The sequence below is a fragment of the Labeo rohita genome, unplaced genomic scaffold, assembly GCF_022985175.1.
Source record: "Labeo rohita strain BAU-BD-2019 unplaced genomic scaffold, IGBB_LRoh.1.0 scaffold_79, whole genome shotgun sequence".
Taxonomy (NCBI): domain Eukaryota; kingdom Metazoa; phylum Chordata; class Actinopteri; order Cypriniformes; family Cyprinidae; genus Labeo; species Labeo rohita.
In genome coordinates this window covers 65,222-81,327 of record NW_026129733.1, presented here as the reverse complement: position 1 = coordinate 81,327, position 16,106 = coordinate 65,222, and the positions used below count along the sequence as shown (strand labels likewise).

The 16,106-nt window shown below is 38.4% G+C and overlaps 1 protein-coding gene across 1 annotated transcript; it reads left to right on the top strand.

Moving 5' to 3' along the window:
• Window positions 1-453: 453 nt before the first annotated feature.
• Window positions 454-10,243, top strand: trim44 (tripartite motif containing 44). The gene is made up of 6 exons (XM_051104750.1): window positions 454-807; window positions 2,071-2,596; window positions 4,686-4,763; window positions 6,424-6,738; window positions 8,218-8,237; window positions 9,317-10,243. Exons 2-6 carry the CDS (start codon window positions 2,114-2,116, stop codon window positions 9,396-9,398), a joined length of 978 nt encoding a protein of 325 aa, XP_050960707.1. The 5' UTR covers window positions 454-807; window positions 2,071-2,113; the 3' UTR covers window positions 9,399-10,243.
• The last annotated feature ends 5,863 nt before the right edge of the window (window positions 10,244-16,106 follow it).

The window sequence follows — 16,106 nt, the reverse complement described above, 5'->3', positions numbered from 1 at the left end:
GAATGCAGTATGTTTCTTGTCATTGTGCTCAATCGTTAAAGAACTATTGAAGATTTCCAAGGCTGAATCTCTGACAAATGTCAAACGTCAAACATCCAACCAACTTTATATCGGTCTTTACCGCACGTTTATCATCAGTGTCAGGTAAGACACTCGTCTAGATTTCTCTGCTCAATTTCGTATGTTTACACGCAGCCACTTCTACAAACTTACATGAAGTTTATTTAACTAATGTTTTTATAATTATAAATACGTGTTTCATATGCGCATAGTGATGCACGCGACCACATAATAAATAACATCCGTAAAATTGGCACTTGGGTGATCAGAATTCAAAACGTAGTTTATAAAAGTAGTCCCGTCCACAAAGGGTTAAAAAGAAAGAGAGAGACTTTAAAAGCACCAGTAATCAACTAGCTAAAAGTATTCAAATATCTAAAAAACCTTCCACGCTTTTTCCCTTTCTTACGGAACCTGCTCTTTGTCTGCCGTAATTAGTCTGCGTCATCCAGGTTGTGTTGGAAGAACAGGAAGTAGTGAAAAAAAAGAAAACTGCCAAAGCAAAACAAGGAAGTGCAGGCAGCTGTGAATGTAAATGTTCAGATCACTGCAAAGCAGGCGAAGTCGTGGATTAGCATGTTTTATATTACAGCTCTGTGACAACAGGGCAATTAAAATAATTAAAATAAACGAAGAAAAGAGGGAATTGGGGGGAAAGCAGCGGCAGCGGCGGCAACAACAATAACAGCACCGCTGATCAAACGTGTTCACAAAGAAACGAGGAAACCGTGTTCACTTCAGTGAAAGGTAAGACTGAGGAGAGACACAGGAACATAAAAGGAGAGAGCAAATGTTTCGTGTGTACGACATTAGTTGATTTTCTCATGCTGTGAGGTGCAGAGGAAAACAATGGAAGCTTTTTAGGAGGGGGAACCTTTCTGTGTAAGTATCTGTGGTTGTTGATTGTTTCAGATCACACAAGTTGTAAAGGTGCAATCTTAGGTAGGTAAAAAACAGTAAAACAGTAATTTGTGTAAATATATAGAAATGTTGTAAAATTAAAAAAAAAAAAAAAAAGAAATTTAATTTTTAACATATATTAAAACTGATTAATGTAATGGCAAATCTGAATTTTCAGCAGACATTACTTCAGTCTGCAGTGCCACGTGATCCGTCAGAAAACATTGTGATATGCTGAGTTAGTGCATGAGAAACATGTTTACCAATGCTGAAAACAGGTTTGCTACTTAATAGTTTGTGTGGAAACTGCAACACATTCTTTTCTGGACTGTTTGATGGATAGAAAGTTTAAAGAAGAGCGTTTATTAGAAATGTAATCTTTTATAAGTATTTTATAGAGTATTTAGAGTATCACAAGTATTTATTTTCATTAGTATTTACTTTTACTTTTGATCAATGTAAAGCTTCCTTGGTCAATAAAAGTATTGTATAAGTATCAGTATTAAAAAAAATACTAATACCACAAAATGACCAAACTTTTTAAAATACTGCTTTTAAACTATACAAACTTTCACTAGTGTTTTTTTTTTTTCTCTTTTTTGGAAGCCTGTCTGACGAAGAGTCACAAGTAACTCACAAGAGTTAGAGAGACAGTTTGGATTTGACAGATCAAAACAGAATCCACTTGCTATAAACATTCACCTCAGGGGTTGAGTTTTTTTTTTTTTTTTTTAACTTATGCCATTGCCTATTTACATTGGCCACTTGTGCAAATGAAGGTGTGGGATCTTCTTTGACTTCAGTGGTTTCTTTTGCTTCAACGTCTCATCTAAGTTCTTCTTCACCTCCTCCTGCTTTGCATTTCTCTAGGATTTCTGATGAGTATGCAAGTATTAATCCAAGTAAATTTAAATAGCTTGAAATATATCATGTGCAGGGCTCTCAGGATTCCAAATCCTTTCTATTCTTTTTTTGGCCACTAGTGCTCTGCACCGATAGATTGTAGCACAGAAATGTGGCACAATTGCTACAATTTATAGTTCATTAAACCATTCACTCATTACTGTTACTGCCACTTCTTTTATTTCATTGTTCTTTCTCCATTTTTAGGCTCCGACCCAGGCACTCGCCATCATCTCCATCCTCCACCGCCATGGATGCGTCTAGAGGATGCTTCGACAGCTGCTTGAATGAGGATGATTTGCCACAGATGGACGGCACATGTGATGCGTGTGAACCGGACGAGCCTCAATCAGCTGCTTTGGTGTGCACGCTTTGTCGCTTCGCCTTCTGCTTCAGCCATGGAGACAAACATTCGCAAAGCACCGGTCACCAACTCCAGCCGTACAGCGACCCAGACCCTCAGGCAGAGTCCGGGGCACAGAAAGACCGCCAGGGGTCTGAAAACGCAGCAGAGGGGGCCGAGGCCACCAGCGATGATGAGCAGAAACCATCACTCGGAGCAAATAAAAGAGACACTGTGACAGTGGAGAGGCTGAAATGTAAGGAGCATGGTCAAGATGGTTCGCTCTACTGTAAACACGACCAGCGGATCATTTGTGTGGTGTGCGCTGTGCAGGGAGAGCACAGAGAACATGAGATTATCACTCTCAAAGAGGCCTACCTGTGGCAGAAGGTCAGTCAACACACATACTCCAACAAAGACTAACACTGTGGTGAAACTGGTTTTATTTTGGTCAAGAATATACTTCATTCCTTAAGACCTGAACACATTTTTGCCTCTCTGAAGGTGTTGCTTTTTCTGAGTGACATTCACAAAAAAAAAAAAAAAACATATTTGTCATATTTGACATTCAATATCTCAGGAAATAAATAAGGTAGGTGATGTTCTCCATCACGGGGATCATCTCCATCTTTCAATTTGTGGCAATAGCATGAAGTATCCAAAAGTTACAGCATTTAGAATCAAAAGAGGCCTTTTTGCTTAGCCCATGACACCCTGAAGCCATTTTGAAAACTGGCATGTCACTTTTTTTTTTTCTATTAGCAAATAACTCAAATAACAAACTTCGGTGCATGTCAGTTAGTGTATGTCGAAAAACCCCCATCTCATGTTCTCCCTCAACTTCAAAATCGTCCTATGTCGCTGTTTTACCTTTTTGGTTAAGGGTGTTTGATTTCTTTGTCTTGCAGAGCAAGACAAAACGAGCGTTTGAGATTAAAAAGTATTTAAATTGTATTTTTTTTAATGAAAATAACCGCTAGATAAGACCAGCCAGCTGTACTGTCAAGTTTAGAGGGACTACTCAGCACTCGTTAGGAGTTTTACAAAAAGGTGCATTAAAGCTTTAAAATGGTATCTAGTTATATATATATATATATATATATATATATATATATATATATATATATATATTACTATATTACTATATATTAGTTGTCGTGTGTTTTTGAACATTTTCATCCTCTTATCTAATAACTCTAAGACACTCAAAAAGATGTCCTGGTAAAATTGGCAGCATCCTCAGTGTCTTCTTACAAAGAACTAGAGCAAGGAAATCCAAACCTGCTCTTGGAGGGCAATATCTTGCAAAGCTGCATCCAGCTCCAACACACTTGCCTGGTAGTTTCTAGTCAGTTTGAAGACCTTGAGCTTTGGTTCAGGTGTGTTTAGTGTGGGTTGAAGCTAAACTCTGCAGGACACTTGCCCATCAGTGAAGTTTTGGACACCACTAATGTAGAGTAACAACTTATACCAGAACTGCCCGACTTGTCTAATATTATAAGAGAAGTAAAAGAAAAAAAAATTTAGAACATGCAACTCCACAAGTACCATCAAAAAATTAATCCCCACTACAAACTGTTGATCTTCCCTGCTTGTCGACTCCTGGAATACTGACAGACCTAATGTGCAACTAATGCTTCAATGTAATTGGCCCTCAAAGGTCATTTATTAGATCAGATTAGATCATTATCACACAAAATCCTTTCTAGAATCAGCAACGTTCTTTTTTCCTCCAGGTCTAGACCAGACGCTCAGTTAGCCAGTGCCCATGTTGTCAGTAGAACCATTGAGAAGATTGGACACCTTATGGCACTTGACAAAATTTTGGTTACTGGCTAAAATGTAGGATGCTAGCTAATGTGTAGCCTGTTTAAAATGAATTATGAGACAGTCAGTTCACAATTTTGTCGACCTGGATATGGGGAAGTTTGGCGAACAGTTCTACCTGCAACACATCTTACTCCCAAACAGGCGTTTTTGAGAGCAGCCAGGTTTCTGTTTGTGACATCTGAGACTTTACGAGCTAAAACTAAAAGAAAAAGTTTTAGCATCTTCATTTTCTTAATTTCTGATGTTAAAACTCAACCTATTAACTAGATGTAAAGTTCTGTTTTAAAAAACAACCACACAGTCTTAAATGGATTCTAGAGGCACATTAATTCATTTTCCATGTGTTTTTTTGCATCAGCATGTATGACTTTTTACATACACATTTATCATTATTAATTAAACATTTATTATATTATAGTAATAAATGTTTCCGTTTTACTTACTGTTATAACAGCTATTATTCTCTATTGTGTTGTCTTTTAGAAACACTAGAAACACTAAATAATTAAGTTATTAAGTCTGAGAAGATGAAGGTCTTATGGGAACAACATGAGGGCAAATAAATGATGACAGAATTTTCATTTTTGGGTGAACTAACACTTTAACAATTATTGAGAGTCACTCTTTCTGAATGCGTTTTGTGTTTCAGAGCAAAGAAGGCATTGACCTGCTGGAGCGCACACATGAAATATCAGAAAAGATCAAGGCCAAATGGGTCAGCCCAGATGTGAGTCACACTCTATTATATTGCATAATTGCATAATTGACTGTATTAAAGAATTGCTTTCTTTTCCCCAAAATGTGCCCAACTCCCAAATTCTGCAAATACAACACATTGCTATTGGTTTATGTATCTCTTTGTAGTCCCGATGAATTCCATTATTAAAAGACCATTTCAGTGACTTGCTTACAGAGAACTATACTTGGTTTTCAGAGAATCTGCAAACTACACTCCTTTCCAGCATCTGCTGAAGAACTAGTCAAATGCCTCTGGACTGCTAATGTGTGCAGCCTTTCATACAATATGCTCTAGTTCCATTTTATTTTCCCTTTGTTTATCCAGAGATTCAAGTTTTTCAAACCACCCGTAATCATCTGCTTGATGGGCCAGCCGAGCACTAGATGTGATTGATAACTGTATGAGACAAGTTCCCTTAGGAACCCAGCTTGATTGTACAAGGAACAGGAATTGATGCAGCTTTTTTTCCATGGGTGACTTTAAGACTCCTGGCAAGGGACCCAGAGGAGCTCTATGCTTTTCATAGTTGCTAGTGTAGTGCTCACATAAAATGATATACACCGATCAGCCACTACATTACAATTACCTGCCTAAACAGCTGCGTCAAGGCACGGACTGCACAAGATCTTTGAACGTATCCTGTAGTATTTGGCATTGGGACTTTAGCAGCAGATACGTTAAGTCCTGGAAGTTGTGAGGTGGAGCCTTCATGGAGTGGAATTGTCGGTTCAGCACATATGCTCAGTTTTGTCTGTAGTTAGGCGGTACGTAAATATGGCGTCAAAGTTCCACATTATTATCCCTGTGTTCTTTGTAAAGGGCAGATACTCAAAACCAACAGCATTTTTGAGTAGTGTCTATTATTATAGACTACACAACATTATAATTATTTTCGCACTGATTTTAAAACGATTATTTTTAAGTATTATTTTCCCTGTGTTGGAAACTCAGAAGCGAAGAACAGGAGACTCTTAGGTATCTTCATCAAGATTCTTTACTGAGAACTTGCTGTGTGGTGCTGCAGACATCAAAGGTCTGACTAAAACTGTGATACATTGCATTTTAGATGCATTTTAGGAGGCAGTGCTCAGAAACCTGCCCCAGACTCAAATCCTAATCCAGTCAGAATAACTGTTCAAATAATGGGACACGGCCACCAAGAGACAATAAAGACAAAAGATAACCTGGTTTCTCTGACTTACAGTTAGAGAACAGGAACTGGCAGGAACCTCTTGTGACAAACTTCGTTTAACAGAATCGTTTGTATAATGTCGTCACCTTTTCCGTAAATTCTAAATACGACGTATTTTGTCTTCGTTTTTCATGCGATTGTTTGTCAGGACGTAGGAACAGCAGATCTAAGACGGATTCTTAAATTTGTAATCCCACACCTGGTTCAATATGGTGCAGTGGCTGAGACAGGCTTTCACTGTCACCTCTGCTGAAAAAGATGCAGTCTAATCTTGTTTATGTGAAAAAAGCCTGAACCTGAGCTTGTTCGTGATTGTCTGATTATTACTATGTAGGTTTGTTGTCAGAGGTTTGTGTAGCTGGTTTTAATTTAGCTCGTCTTTTGCATTTACTGCCCGAGTAGTGTTTCTTCTCTCAGTGGACTAGTTTTAAAGGGAAATGTTTGTTAATGTTTCAGATGAGTATAGAAGCGCTGGAGGATTATGTAAACCAGCAGTTCGATGAGCTGCATAGGCTGGTTCGCCTGGAGGAGTGGCGTGTCCTGCACCTGGTGGATCTAAAGGAGGCGTTCCTCACCGCCCAGGCTGCTGAGAAGATAACTGAGATTAGTGTCCACACTGAAAAACTTCAGGAGGAAATGGACTCTATCACACAACAGCTGAGTGAATTGGATCAGGTAGAGCAGGATGGAGTCGCCCCTATGTCCCTGGCCCCTCTGTTGGCTGCCAGACCACTACGACCACCTGAAGCTCTCGTGGAGCCCATACCACTGGTAAGTCGCTTTTCATTTTGTTTTTCTTAATGCACATTATTTTAAAGCAGCTCTGCTGGACAGAAAAATACTAATTATCATAGTAATATTCAGGGAAGAGTACTTTTCTTTGAGTAATTTGTATTTACACATTTTCCAGATGCTTTTATCCTAAGAGAAATTTCATTCAAGGTATACAGTGCATTTCATCAATTCATGCGTTCCCTGGGAATCAGATCCGTAACCTTGGCGTTACTGTGTGAGCTACAAGGAACATTGAGTATCTGCCAATACTGAGTCCCAAACCGATACTTATCCGATATATTCCTAATGTTTGGTGCACAATTCAAGTATATTAAAGCTATAAAATTCAATGCACTGTATACAGAGTTGTGCAGAGAGTAAAAGTATAATATCATATAATATTATAATTATAAGATACTCTCTCTCTCTATGCATACACTATATAAAGACTTAAGTAGATATAAACACGTTACAGCGGTAACGATTATGTGGGGCTGCTGTTATAAACTTCTTTGAATTTATATGTACAATGAGCAGAATAATTGCAACATATGGTTATAAGGCATGAAGCTTGCTGTAGTCTAGTAGTCAAATCTGAAACAAGATTCAACCCGTAGCAACATGTTACGATGACGACGTCTCAGACAGTTTGACGGCAGATAAAAGTGAACGATAAAGAATGAGAGATTGTTACAACGGAGTGCATCTAATACACATAAACTTGTAGAACAAATCTCAGTGGTTCACAAACATTTCTTATTATGTTAGTTTTAATGGCGGCTGAGCGTGCACGTTCGAGCATTTAAAGGCGTATGCTTCTTCCTACCGCACGACATCGACGTGACAGCTGACGTAAAATAAGTATCGGATTTAGAAGAGCCAGTACCGATCAGTTAAAAAAACATTTGATCAGCCTTGATCGGGACATTCCTAGTATTTACTATTGTGTACTGTACGTTCAGCTAGTGAGATTTGTGCAGGTAAACTCCTGATCTCAAGAGGTGCGCTGACGACTGCTAGAGAATGTGGTCCTTAGGGTCATATCGGCGATCAGAGTTCAAAACGGACTCCGAGCGGGGCGGTTAGGACTGTAGCGGAGCAATGAAGAGATGAGTGTGTTTGTTTGGGTTTATTTCAGATATCAGCATTGTCCGTCAGTGTTTTTGGGGGCTTTCTAGAATCTATGCAAACTTCTTGTGTTGTGACAACAGCAGTTGAATAAGGAGGAATCTATGTGAAATTGTACTGTCCAACCAAATCAGTTTTTTCACTTAAACCGGTTAAGTTTAGTGAACATATTTTGGTTAATAAAAACTGATCAAATATGTTTTACTCAACCAACATAAAGACATTTGTTTTAAATTATGGACAGTGGTTCCATCCAATCAGTTGTAGTTACTTCTATTTAAAGTTACTCCCTACAACAATGCATTTTTTTGTGTGTGATTATCTTGTAATCTTTGCCCTTTTTTTCAGAATCCTGATTTGAGGCTAAGGTAAGAGTTTTAAAATTATTTCACTAATGTTGATGCACTGAGCAACCATTTTAGCAAAAGAATATAGAATTAGGGCTGCACGATAAATCCAAATGAAATTGCGATTAGGCAGAAGCTGCGATTGTTGTACGTATCTTTCAGTGAGGCACGGTTCTGTGAATCTTCATCTGAAGGCCAGAGGGTACCCATGTAATGCCTATTGCTGCAGCTGAATAAACAGAAGATTTAACTTCTTTCAATGATTCTGTGTGACTAATAATCACGCGACAACAACAACAACATGTGGTTTATCATTTGTCGCAGAACTTGCCAACTAGCACATTTTTAGGAAAGGTGATTTGCAAAGATTCATGAAAAAAACATATACTCACTTCTTCTGTAGGTGAAGCTGGATAACGAATGATTCGAGGGAACATAAACACATTTAGGTAGATCAGGGGGTGCATTCCCTTTAAAAACAAAAATAAATCCACAAAAGTCATTTACCGTCTTCAGCGGCTCAGATGTCGAGTAAATGACGAGTGCTATGTTCATTATTACATCCGGCAACAAACACCTCAATTGCTTGTCTAATCCTGCTCCGGCACTGAAACAGTGGCAGACTGTTTACAGCTCACTCAGGCCGGGTCTATGCTAAAACTCCAGTGTCAGTCAACAGATGTGGGAGGGGTCGCTCTGTCAAGAATCTGTGGACGGCTTGATCTGAGAAATTGGTCATGATTTAAAGGGGATGACCCCTTTAAGAGATGAAGTCGGCGACACTGACTCATCTCCACAGTAGTGGATGCACCTGTATGCATGTTTCATAAGCATTACATAATCTGAGAATAATTGTTTTCTATTTGAATTAGTTAATTTGCTCTCGGTAGATGTATTTTGTAGATATACCAAGATAGCAGAAAGTGCATCCTGTTTGCTTTCATTATTTCACAAAAGTACAATGTTTTGTCGTTATTGTGAGTGCAGTAAACAGTAAACAGTAAACACTCAATTTCACTTGATTTAGTGTGCAGGTTTCTTTATTTTGTTTATGTTTGCATGAAAATATGTAATTCATGAGTGTTTTTTTCCACCTACAGAGCAGCCAATCAAAGGAGGGACCCAGAAAATCCTTCAGCAGATGAAGACAGAGAAGATCCATATATTGGACATGTACCTTAAAACTAATTACCATTCTCTCTTTTTCCTTCCATAGCTCACTTACGGGGAGAAACATTATGACTATAACTGAATGTAACTTAAAATTAAAATTTTCTAATTTTAACCACTTATTTGAATACTTGCAGCTAATTGTTTTGTGTTGAACCGATATATTTCCTTTTTAATGAAAGGTAATAAAGTAGTATATAAAAGCTGGGAAAGCAAGAAGAAAACCAAAACACTGAAAACGAACTGCGTTATACTGCGTTAAACAAACAACCAAGTTATCTTTTGAAAGTTTTGAACAGTTTAAACCATGTATTTTTGTTTAACATTTTCTTGTAAAATTATTAATGTACCGCTCCTGGATTAATTGTGCAATCTCATACCATGCAAAATCAACTTCCCATCATCATGCTATAGTTTGATTTGATTTGAGCTTAAACGCAGATGGTTATATATTTGGCCTAAGGTTGTTCTTTATTTGATATGTTGTTTCTAGTCCATTTGTTGGCTACTTTTTCTTCACCAGAAGGAAATGAACCATACCAAATATGCTTTAACCCTGATTGTGATGATTTGCTGTGTGTGTGTGTAAGTATTACTGTCTGCAATTGGCTTATATGCTCTTTTCTCATCGTTAAAGGGACCACAAGGTCCTGTTTATATACTGTATATCTAAAATCTTAATTATATAGAATCGTACTCTTGTAGATTTCTCTTGGATACCTAAACTATGCTTTGCTAAGGGAAAACATGGCATTATATTTTTGATATGGTTTTGATATTGTGGAGGAGAGCACTCAGTCTCTCCTGCTTTTGCTCTGATTTTTTTTTCTGTAAACAATTAAAAGTAGTTTATTTTTTATCGTTGTTATTCTGATCGCTGAAGTTCAAATGTGACATTCAGATACAACGTGCTTAAAATAGGTTTTGATGGTTTCATTTACTGGTCCTAAACTCCCCCCATAGCCTAAGCTGATGATGGTATTACAGATTTAATAATCAAAGATACTGATGCCTTTGTGGACTGAAATACTCAGTCAGCCAAATTTTAAGCACTCAAAGCACTTTCCGTAAAATTAAAATAATAAATCCTTTCCTGTGTGCAACTTCAGAAGCAATTAAACATAACACACAACATAAAGCAAATGCAACATACAGGTGCATCTCAATAAATTGGAATGTCAGGGAAAAGACTCAAATCTCCATGCCACGCCGAATTGAGGCAGTAATTAAAGCAAAAGTAGCCCTACCAAGCATTGAGTACATCTACAGTAAATGAACATACTTTCCAGAAGGCCAACAATTCACTAAAAATGTTTTTTTTTTTTTTTTTTTTTTTTTATTGGTCTTATGAAGTATTCTAATTTGTTGAGAGAGTGAATTGGTGGGTTTTTGTTAAATGTGAGCCAAAATCATCACAATTAAAAGAACCAAAGACTTCAGTCTGTGTACAGTGAATTTATTTAATACAAGAGTTTCACAATTTGAGTTGAATTACTGAAATAAATGAACTTTTCTGAAATGAACTTTAAGACATTCTAATTTATTGAGATGCACCTGTAAGTAAGCACATTTTTTCAACATGTTTGCAACCAAATGATTCTGATAACTGGAGATTAGTGTTTCACAGCACTGTGGTGGACGTCTGGCCCACTTTTCTTTGCAGAACTACTTTAGTTCAGCCATATTGGAGGGTTTTTGGGCATGATCTGCCCATTTAGGGTGTTGGATCAGGGTCCTGTTGCATAAAACAGCTGAGCGTGATCTTCAAATTACAAAATTCTTCAAATTTAGGATTTTCTGGTAGAGAGCAGAATTCATATTTCTCTCAATTATTCCACGTTGCCCAGGCCCTGAAGCAGCAAAGCATCTCCACACCAGCACACTGCCAGCATCATGTTTCACCACAGAGATGTTATTTTTTGAGGAATGCAGTATTTGGTTTACACCAGATGTAATAGAACCCCCATCCTGCAAACAGTTTGACAAAATTCAGACGAGCTTAATATTCATCTGAGGGTTTTCACTTACCACTCTTCCAGACGCCAGTTTAGGCCAGTGTCGTTCAGATAGCGGAGCCAAGTACATTGACCTTCACTGATGCAAGAGAGGCCTGCAGTTCTTTCAGTCTTGCCCTTGTGTCTTTTCTGATTTCCTGAATAGTCATCACTGTGCTGTTGGAGGAATTTTGGAAGGTTGGGCATTTCTAGGAAGGTTTACTACTGTGTTGGAAATAATAGCTCTTACTGTGGTTCTTTGAAATAGGTTTGTAACTGTATTTCAATCAGTTTCTTTAATATTACTGGAATTTCTTTCACCTTTGGCATAATGTGTTACTGGGTGAGCCCTATTTAACCAACATCCTGCTGTTGAAAAAAAAGTGTTTATTTAAGTGTTGACTGGGCTCACACTACAGGAATTTTAGCCCGATTTTGCCCCGATTTTCCCCTCTCGAGAACCGAAGCAAAAGTCTTGTCGAGCACCTAGATCGGTCCCGATGTTCGGTGTGGATTATCTGGTAATGTGAGGTGTTCACAAATCTTGCACGTCCCGATCTGCTCGCATCGGGGCCACTCCGATTGTTATCAAACATGTTTGATATTTAGGATTTTAAATCGGGATGATGACATTTGAAAAGCATATAATGTTTTGAAAACAGTGTATCACAACCGTATATGCGAAAGAGAAGTGCTGGGTTGGAATGCTCAGCTTTAAACATACTGGGTGAGTACAGAATGCTGCTAGCACACAAGCTAATATTTGTAAACATTGCTGAAATGTCAGTGACTATCTGCTGCGTGTGATCACGTGAGGTGCTCCCTCCTGCATGATAATCTTAATATTATGTTGTAGTGTGTGCATGTTTTAGATTTGAGGAAAGATAATCTGCAAAGATTCTCCTTATGTGTGCACTGCAACCAGATTTCATAATTGGTTGGGATTTTAAAACTCCTGTAGTGTGAGCCTGGCTTTCATTGAACAGGCCTGGCAGTAATCAGGCCTAGTTGCATCTAGTCAAGCTAAATGCAGTAACGTTGGCCACAGCTGGCATTAGATAACTTTTGCTTTAATAAATAACATTGTCATTTAAAATGTTTTTTTGTGTTTACTCAGGTTTCCTTTGTTTTCATTTCAGAAACTAATTAGTATAAAATATATACAAAAACAGAAGAAATCACAGCACTGTACGTTCTATAGTAATGGTTCTAGTCTATAGTACATTCTGTAAAAATACTTTTTTCACTTCACTTTTAATATAAATGAAAATAATTTCAATAAATTTACCTTTAGTAAACATGCTGCATCAATTGCGTCTGCATGTTTTCTCAGTAACAAAAAAGGAAATCCTGAATTTCCACCACATGATTACAAATCTGTTGTTGGATTCATGCGCGTTCATGTGTTGTGAATGCAATCTTTCCGACATTACTTGAACAGACCAAGTGTCGGCTGTTGGCACATAGAATGCTCTATTCTTTCCTGAGCCGTTGTGATGTGCCCTGAACATGGCACGGGTTTACTGTTTTTGTTTAGTTTGTTTGACTGTGCTTATGCTATGGACATGCAGTCGAACTTGGTCATTTTTCTTAGCATAAGTTTTGCATTTCACCGTGTTTCAAATTTCACATTTAGTGATCTGTGAATTTATAACTTGTGAAGACGTATGGCCAATAGAAACACATCACGACATGACCTTCTATCTAGATTAAAAGGACTGAAACTTTAAAGAGTTGGAGTTATACTGTATTTTCCTTTTCAGGAAGTTTGTCTTTGGCCTAAAGATAAATTGACTGAAGTAATATATATTCCTTTACACCCATAACTGTCATAGCAATCTTAACAAGACGTGCAAGCTCTGAGTTTGAGTAAAGCTAAAGATATACCAAGTTTGCGTCCCATAATTTGATGTCCACCATAATGTCTAGATTATCTTGGTGATTCTGAAGATTATTTTATCAGATTTTCCTGTGGTGTGAGGTGTATAGTGACTGGGTCTGCTCAGAAGAATCTCGGAGGCACCCCAATTGCAAATCAGAGATCCTCATGTGTGGGGGGAACCCCGAGGATAAACGTGCCTACAATCTGGAGATTTTGAATCATGTGAAACTAAACAGTATCCGATCAGAAAGCGAGTTGACAGAAGACGGAAGCATAACAAACGCTTTTTTTCTTCTTCAATACAAGGCCGGTTCTACGCAGGGGCAAGAGGGGGCAGTGCCCCCTCAAATGAATGTCTTGCCCCCTCAAATCAAAATTTTGAAAACTTGAGAAAGCACTTGTTAATATACTCACAAAATGAATATATTACAAGTTGACAAAATGATCCGCCGAAAAAGGGACACTACACAATACGGTATTAGATTTTCGTCATGTCTCCGTCCCTCCGCTGTGTGTATTCATTCACAGGCTGCAGCGCACGCACACACGCGCACACACACACACCCCCCGAGCCCTCGGTAAACATCCAATCACCATCCGTATGCAAATTAGTCAAGACGCAGGCTAACGTATGCTGCGTCCGAAATCGCATACTGCTTAAGTAGGTACTACATTTAAATATGAACGTACTACCCGACCGTTAAAAAGTACGTTCTATATAGTATGAATGTGGGTAGTATGAATGGAATTCGGACGTACTACATCCGCCATAATGATGTTGTCACGTGTCATGCGCGAAAATTTAAAGAGCTCCACTGCACGAACACCGGCACCGGCAATGTTCGGCGTTTTAACGTTGATTGGACAGACAGCTCAGAGAAGGCATCGGTCAGCTGCTCGCAGATCATGCCTTCGTAGACAGCTTCTAGATTATTTACCGAATAACGCTTCGATTTACAATGTTTACACTTTCAATAAGTCATCCGTTTAATTAGATTGTGTTAAACAAGTGTAATTTAATCACAATAAACAACGTTTTTTCCTGAGGTACTTAAACTTGAAATGAGCCGCGTCTCCACTTTCCGCCATTTTTCGAATATGATGCCTCCTCTCCCGGAGCCTCATGGGATAGGAAAGTGTCCATGGTATGCGTACTACAGAATTCGGGCGGAAGCAGTAGGTCATCCGGGTACTTCTCGCCTACTGAATTTCGAATACTATGAATTCGGACATACTACTCGCCTCGCATACTGTCTTTCACGTACTATATAGTAGGGAAGTATGCGATTTCGGACGCAGCAGCAGTGTTGTGTCGGATTTCAGCGCGGTCACCGAGTGGAAAGACTTTGAAGAAGCTGCAGCGTTTTTATAAAAAAAAAAATATATATATAATACGATCTGTTCTATAGCCCATCTGCTTTTACTTCGTTTTTTTTATTATTATTATTCATAAGACAACCTTTCAGTTTTGTAAATATTCTAGTTATAGTGTTAAGTCTTACTTTAGGTTAAACGTTTTTGAGAATTAGACCACCCAGCTAAGATAAATGTTATGTCGTTGATTGATAAAATCTGGATTAAGGATATTTTATTCTATTTTATTTAATTTTTATTTTTCAGTTTCCCCCCTGAGGGATTGCCACCTTATTGTGGTCAGGGGGTTTGCGTGCCTCAGTGACCTTAAGAGCTATACCAGCAGGAGCTTAGTCTTCAAGTGGGACACCCAAGTTGGAAAGGTCTGAAGGTAGAGGCCTGACAAAGTGCAATCCACTTCTCCAGGCTTTGGACACAGCTAACAACACAATTCAGCAAGGAAAATACTGTTACTATAAGCACAGGGAAAAAAACAGTGCTCGAACATGATGTGTACACATGATGCCCCCTTCACATTTCTGACTGCCCCCCCATATGTGCCTGTCTAGAACCGGCCCTGCTTCAATATCAGTTTACAAACTCATAAAGCATAACAAACATAGTCATCACTATTTCTTCCTGCCTACCGTACCCTGTGTTTATTCTCAGGTGTCCAGAGATTTTGCGAGATTCCCCGTGTTCACAATCGGGACTCTGCTTGAAAATCGGAGGTATTCAGCGTCAGGATTGCAGACAGTTTCTTTCACTGTATATTGTGTCTACCATCTGTTACTCACATACACACAGATGCTTCCTCCTCTGTCCTGTCCCAGGGACATTTTTTAAAAGTCAGTTACATTAAAAGGTAGATTCGTCTGATTTAAATTTGAAAGACGGATTACCACTTGGTCAAGTCTAGTATAGTAGTTAGTCTAGTAGTTGCTCTTAAGACAGCGTCTTAACATAGCGACTATATTTATGCAAATGACACCTGATTTAACTCATCAGCCTATTAGTAGAGAGAAGGGCTGTCAAATAAAATTAGGATCTTGAATATTCATCATATTAAAACAAAAATGCACATTTGAATGCAAAAATTAGAATTTTTGGCGTGTCAACAAACATGCAAGACATGGTGATGACGGAGACGAGTCAGAGGGAATCTTATTTACACCAGACTGGTTTCTGGAGTGTGAAGGTTGAAACTGTTGACAAAACCAATGTCATTTGTAAATTCTGTAAGAGACTGCTGCTTTTTCACTTCATGACATTTAGCTTTAGAACGCGCATGCAGTCTTCTCATCTCGAGGAGTTTTCTCAAGAGTGTCATGATGATGGGCCAGCATTAAAACTGTCCAGGATTTTACACCACGAATACCACACAGGTGTTACCTCCTGCAAAACAGGAAGAAATCACTTAGAAACCCACAGTATAATTTCCCTTCTCAGGGTACAGTGAGCAATCGCATTGCTAAACTTTATGATGACACT

Coding starts and splice junctions, on each gene's coding strand:
- trim44 (XM_051104750.1), top strand. CDS start 2,114: ATGGATGCGTCTAGAGGATGCTTCGACAGCTGCTTGAATGAGGATGAT. Junction 4,764..6,423: donor CCAAATGGGTCAGCCCAGAT/GTGAGTCACACT, acceptor TTAATGTTTCAG/ATGAGTATAGAAGCGCTGGA. Junction 8,238..9,316: donor AATCCTGATTTGAGGCTAAG/GTAAGAGTTTTA, acceptor TTCCACCTACAG/AGCAGCCAATCAAAGGAGGG.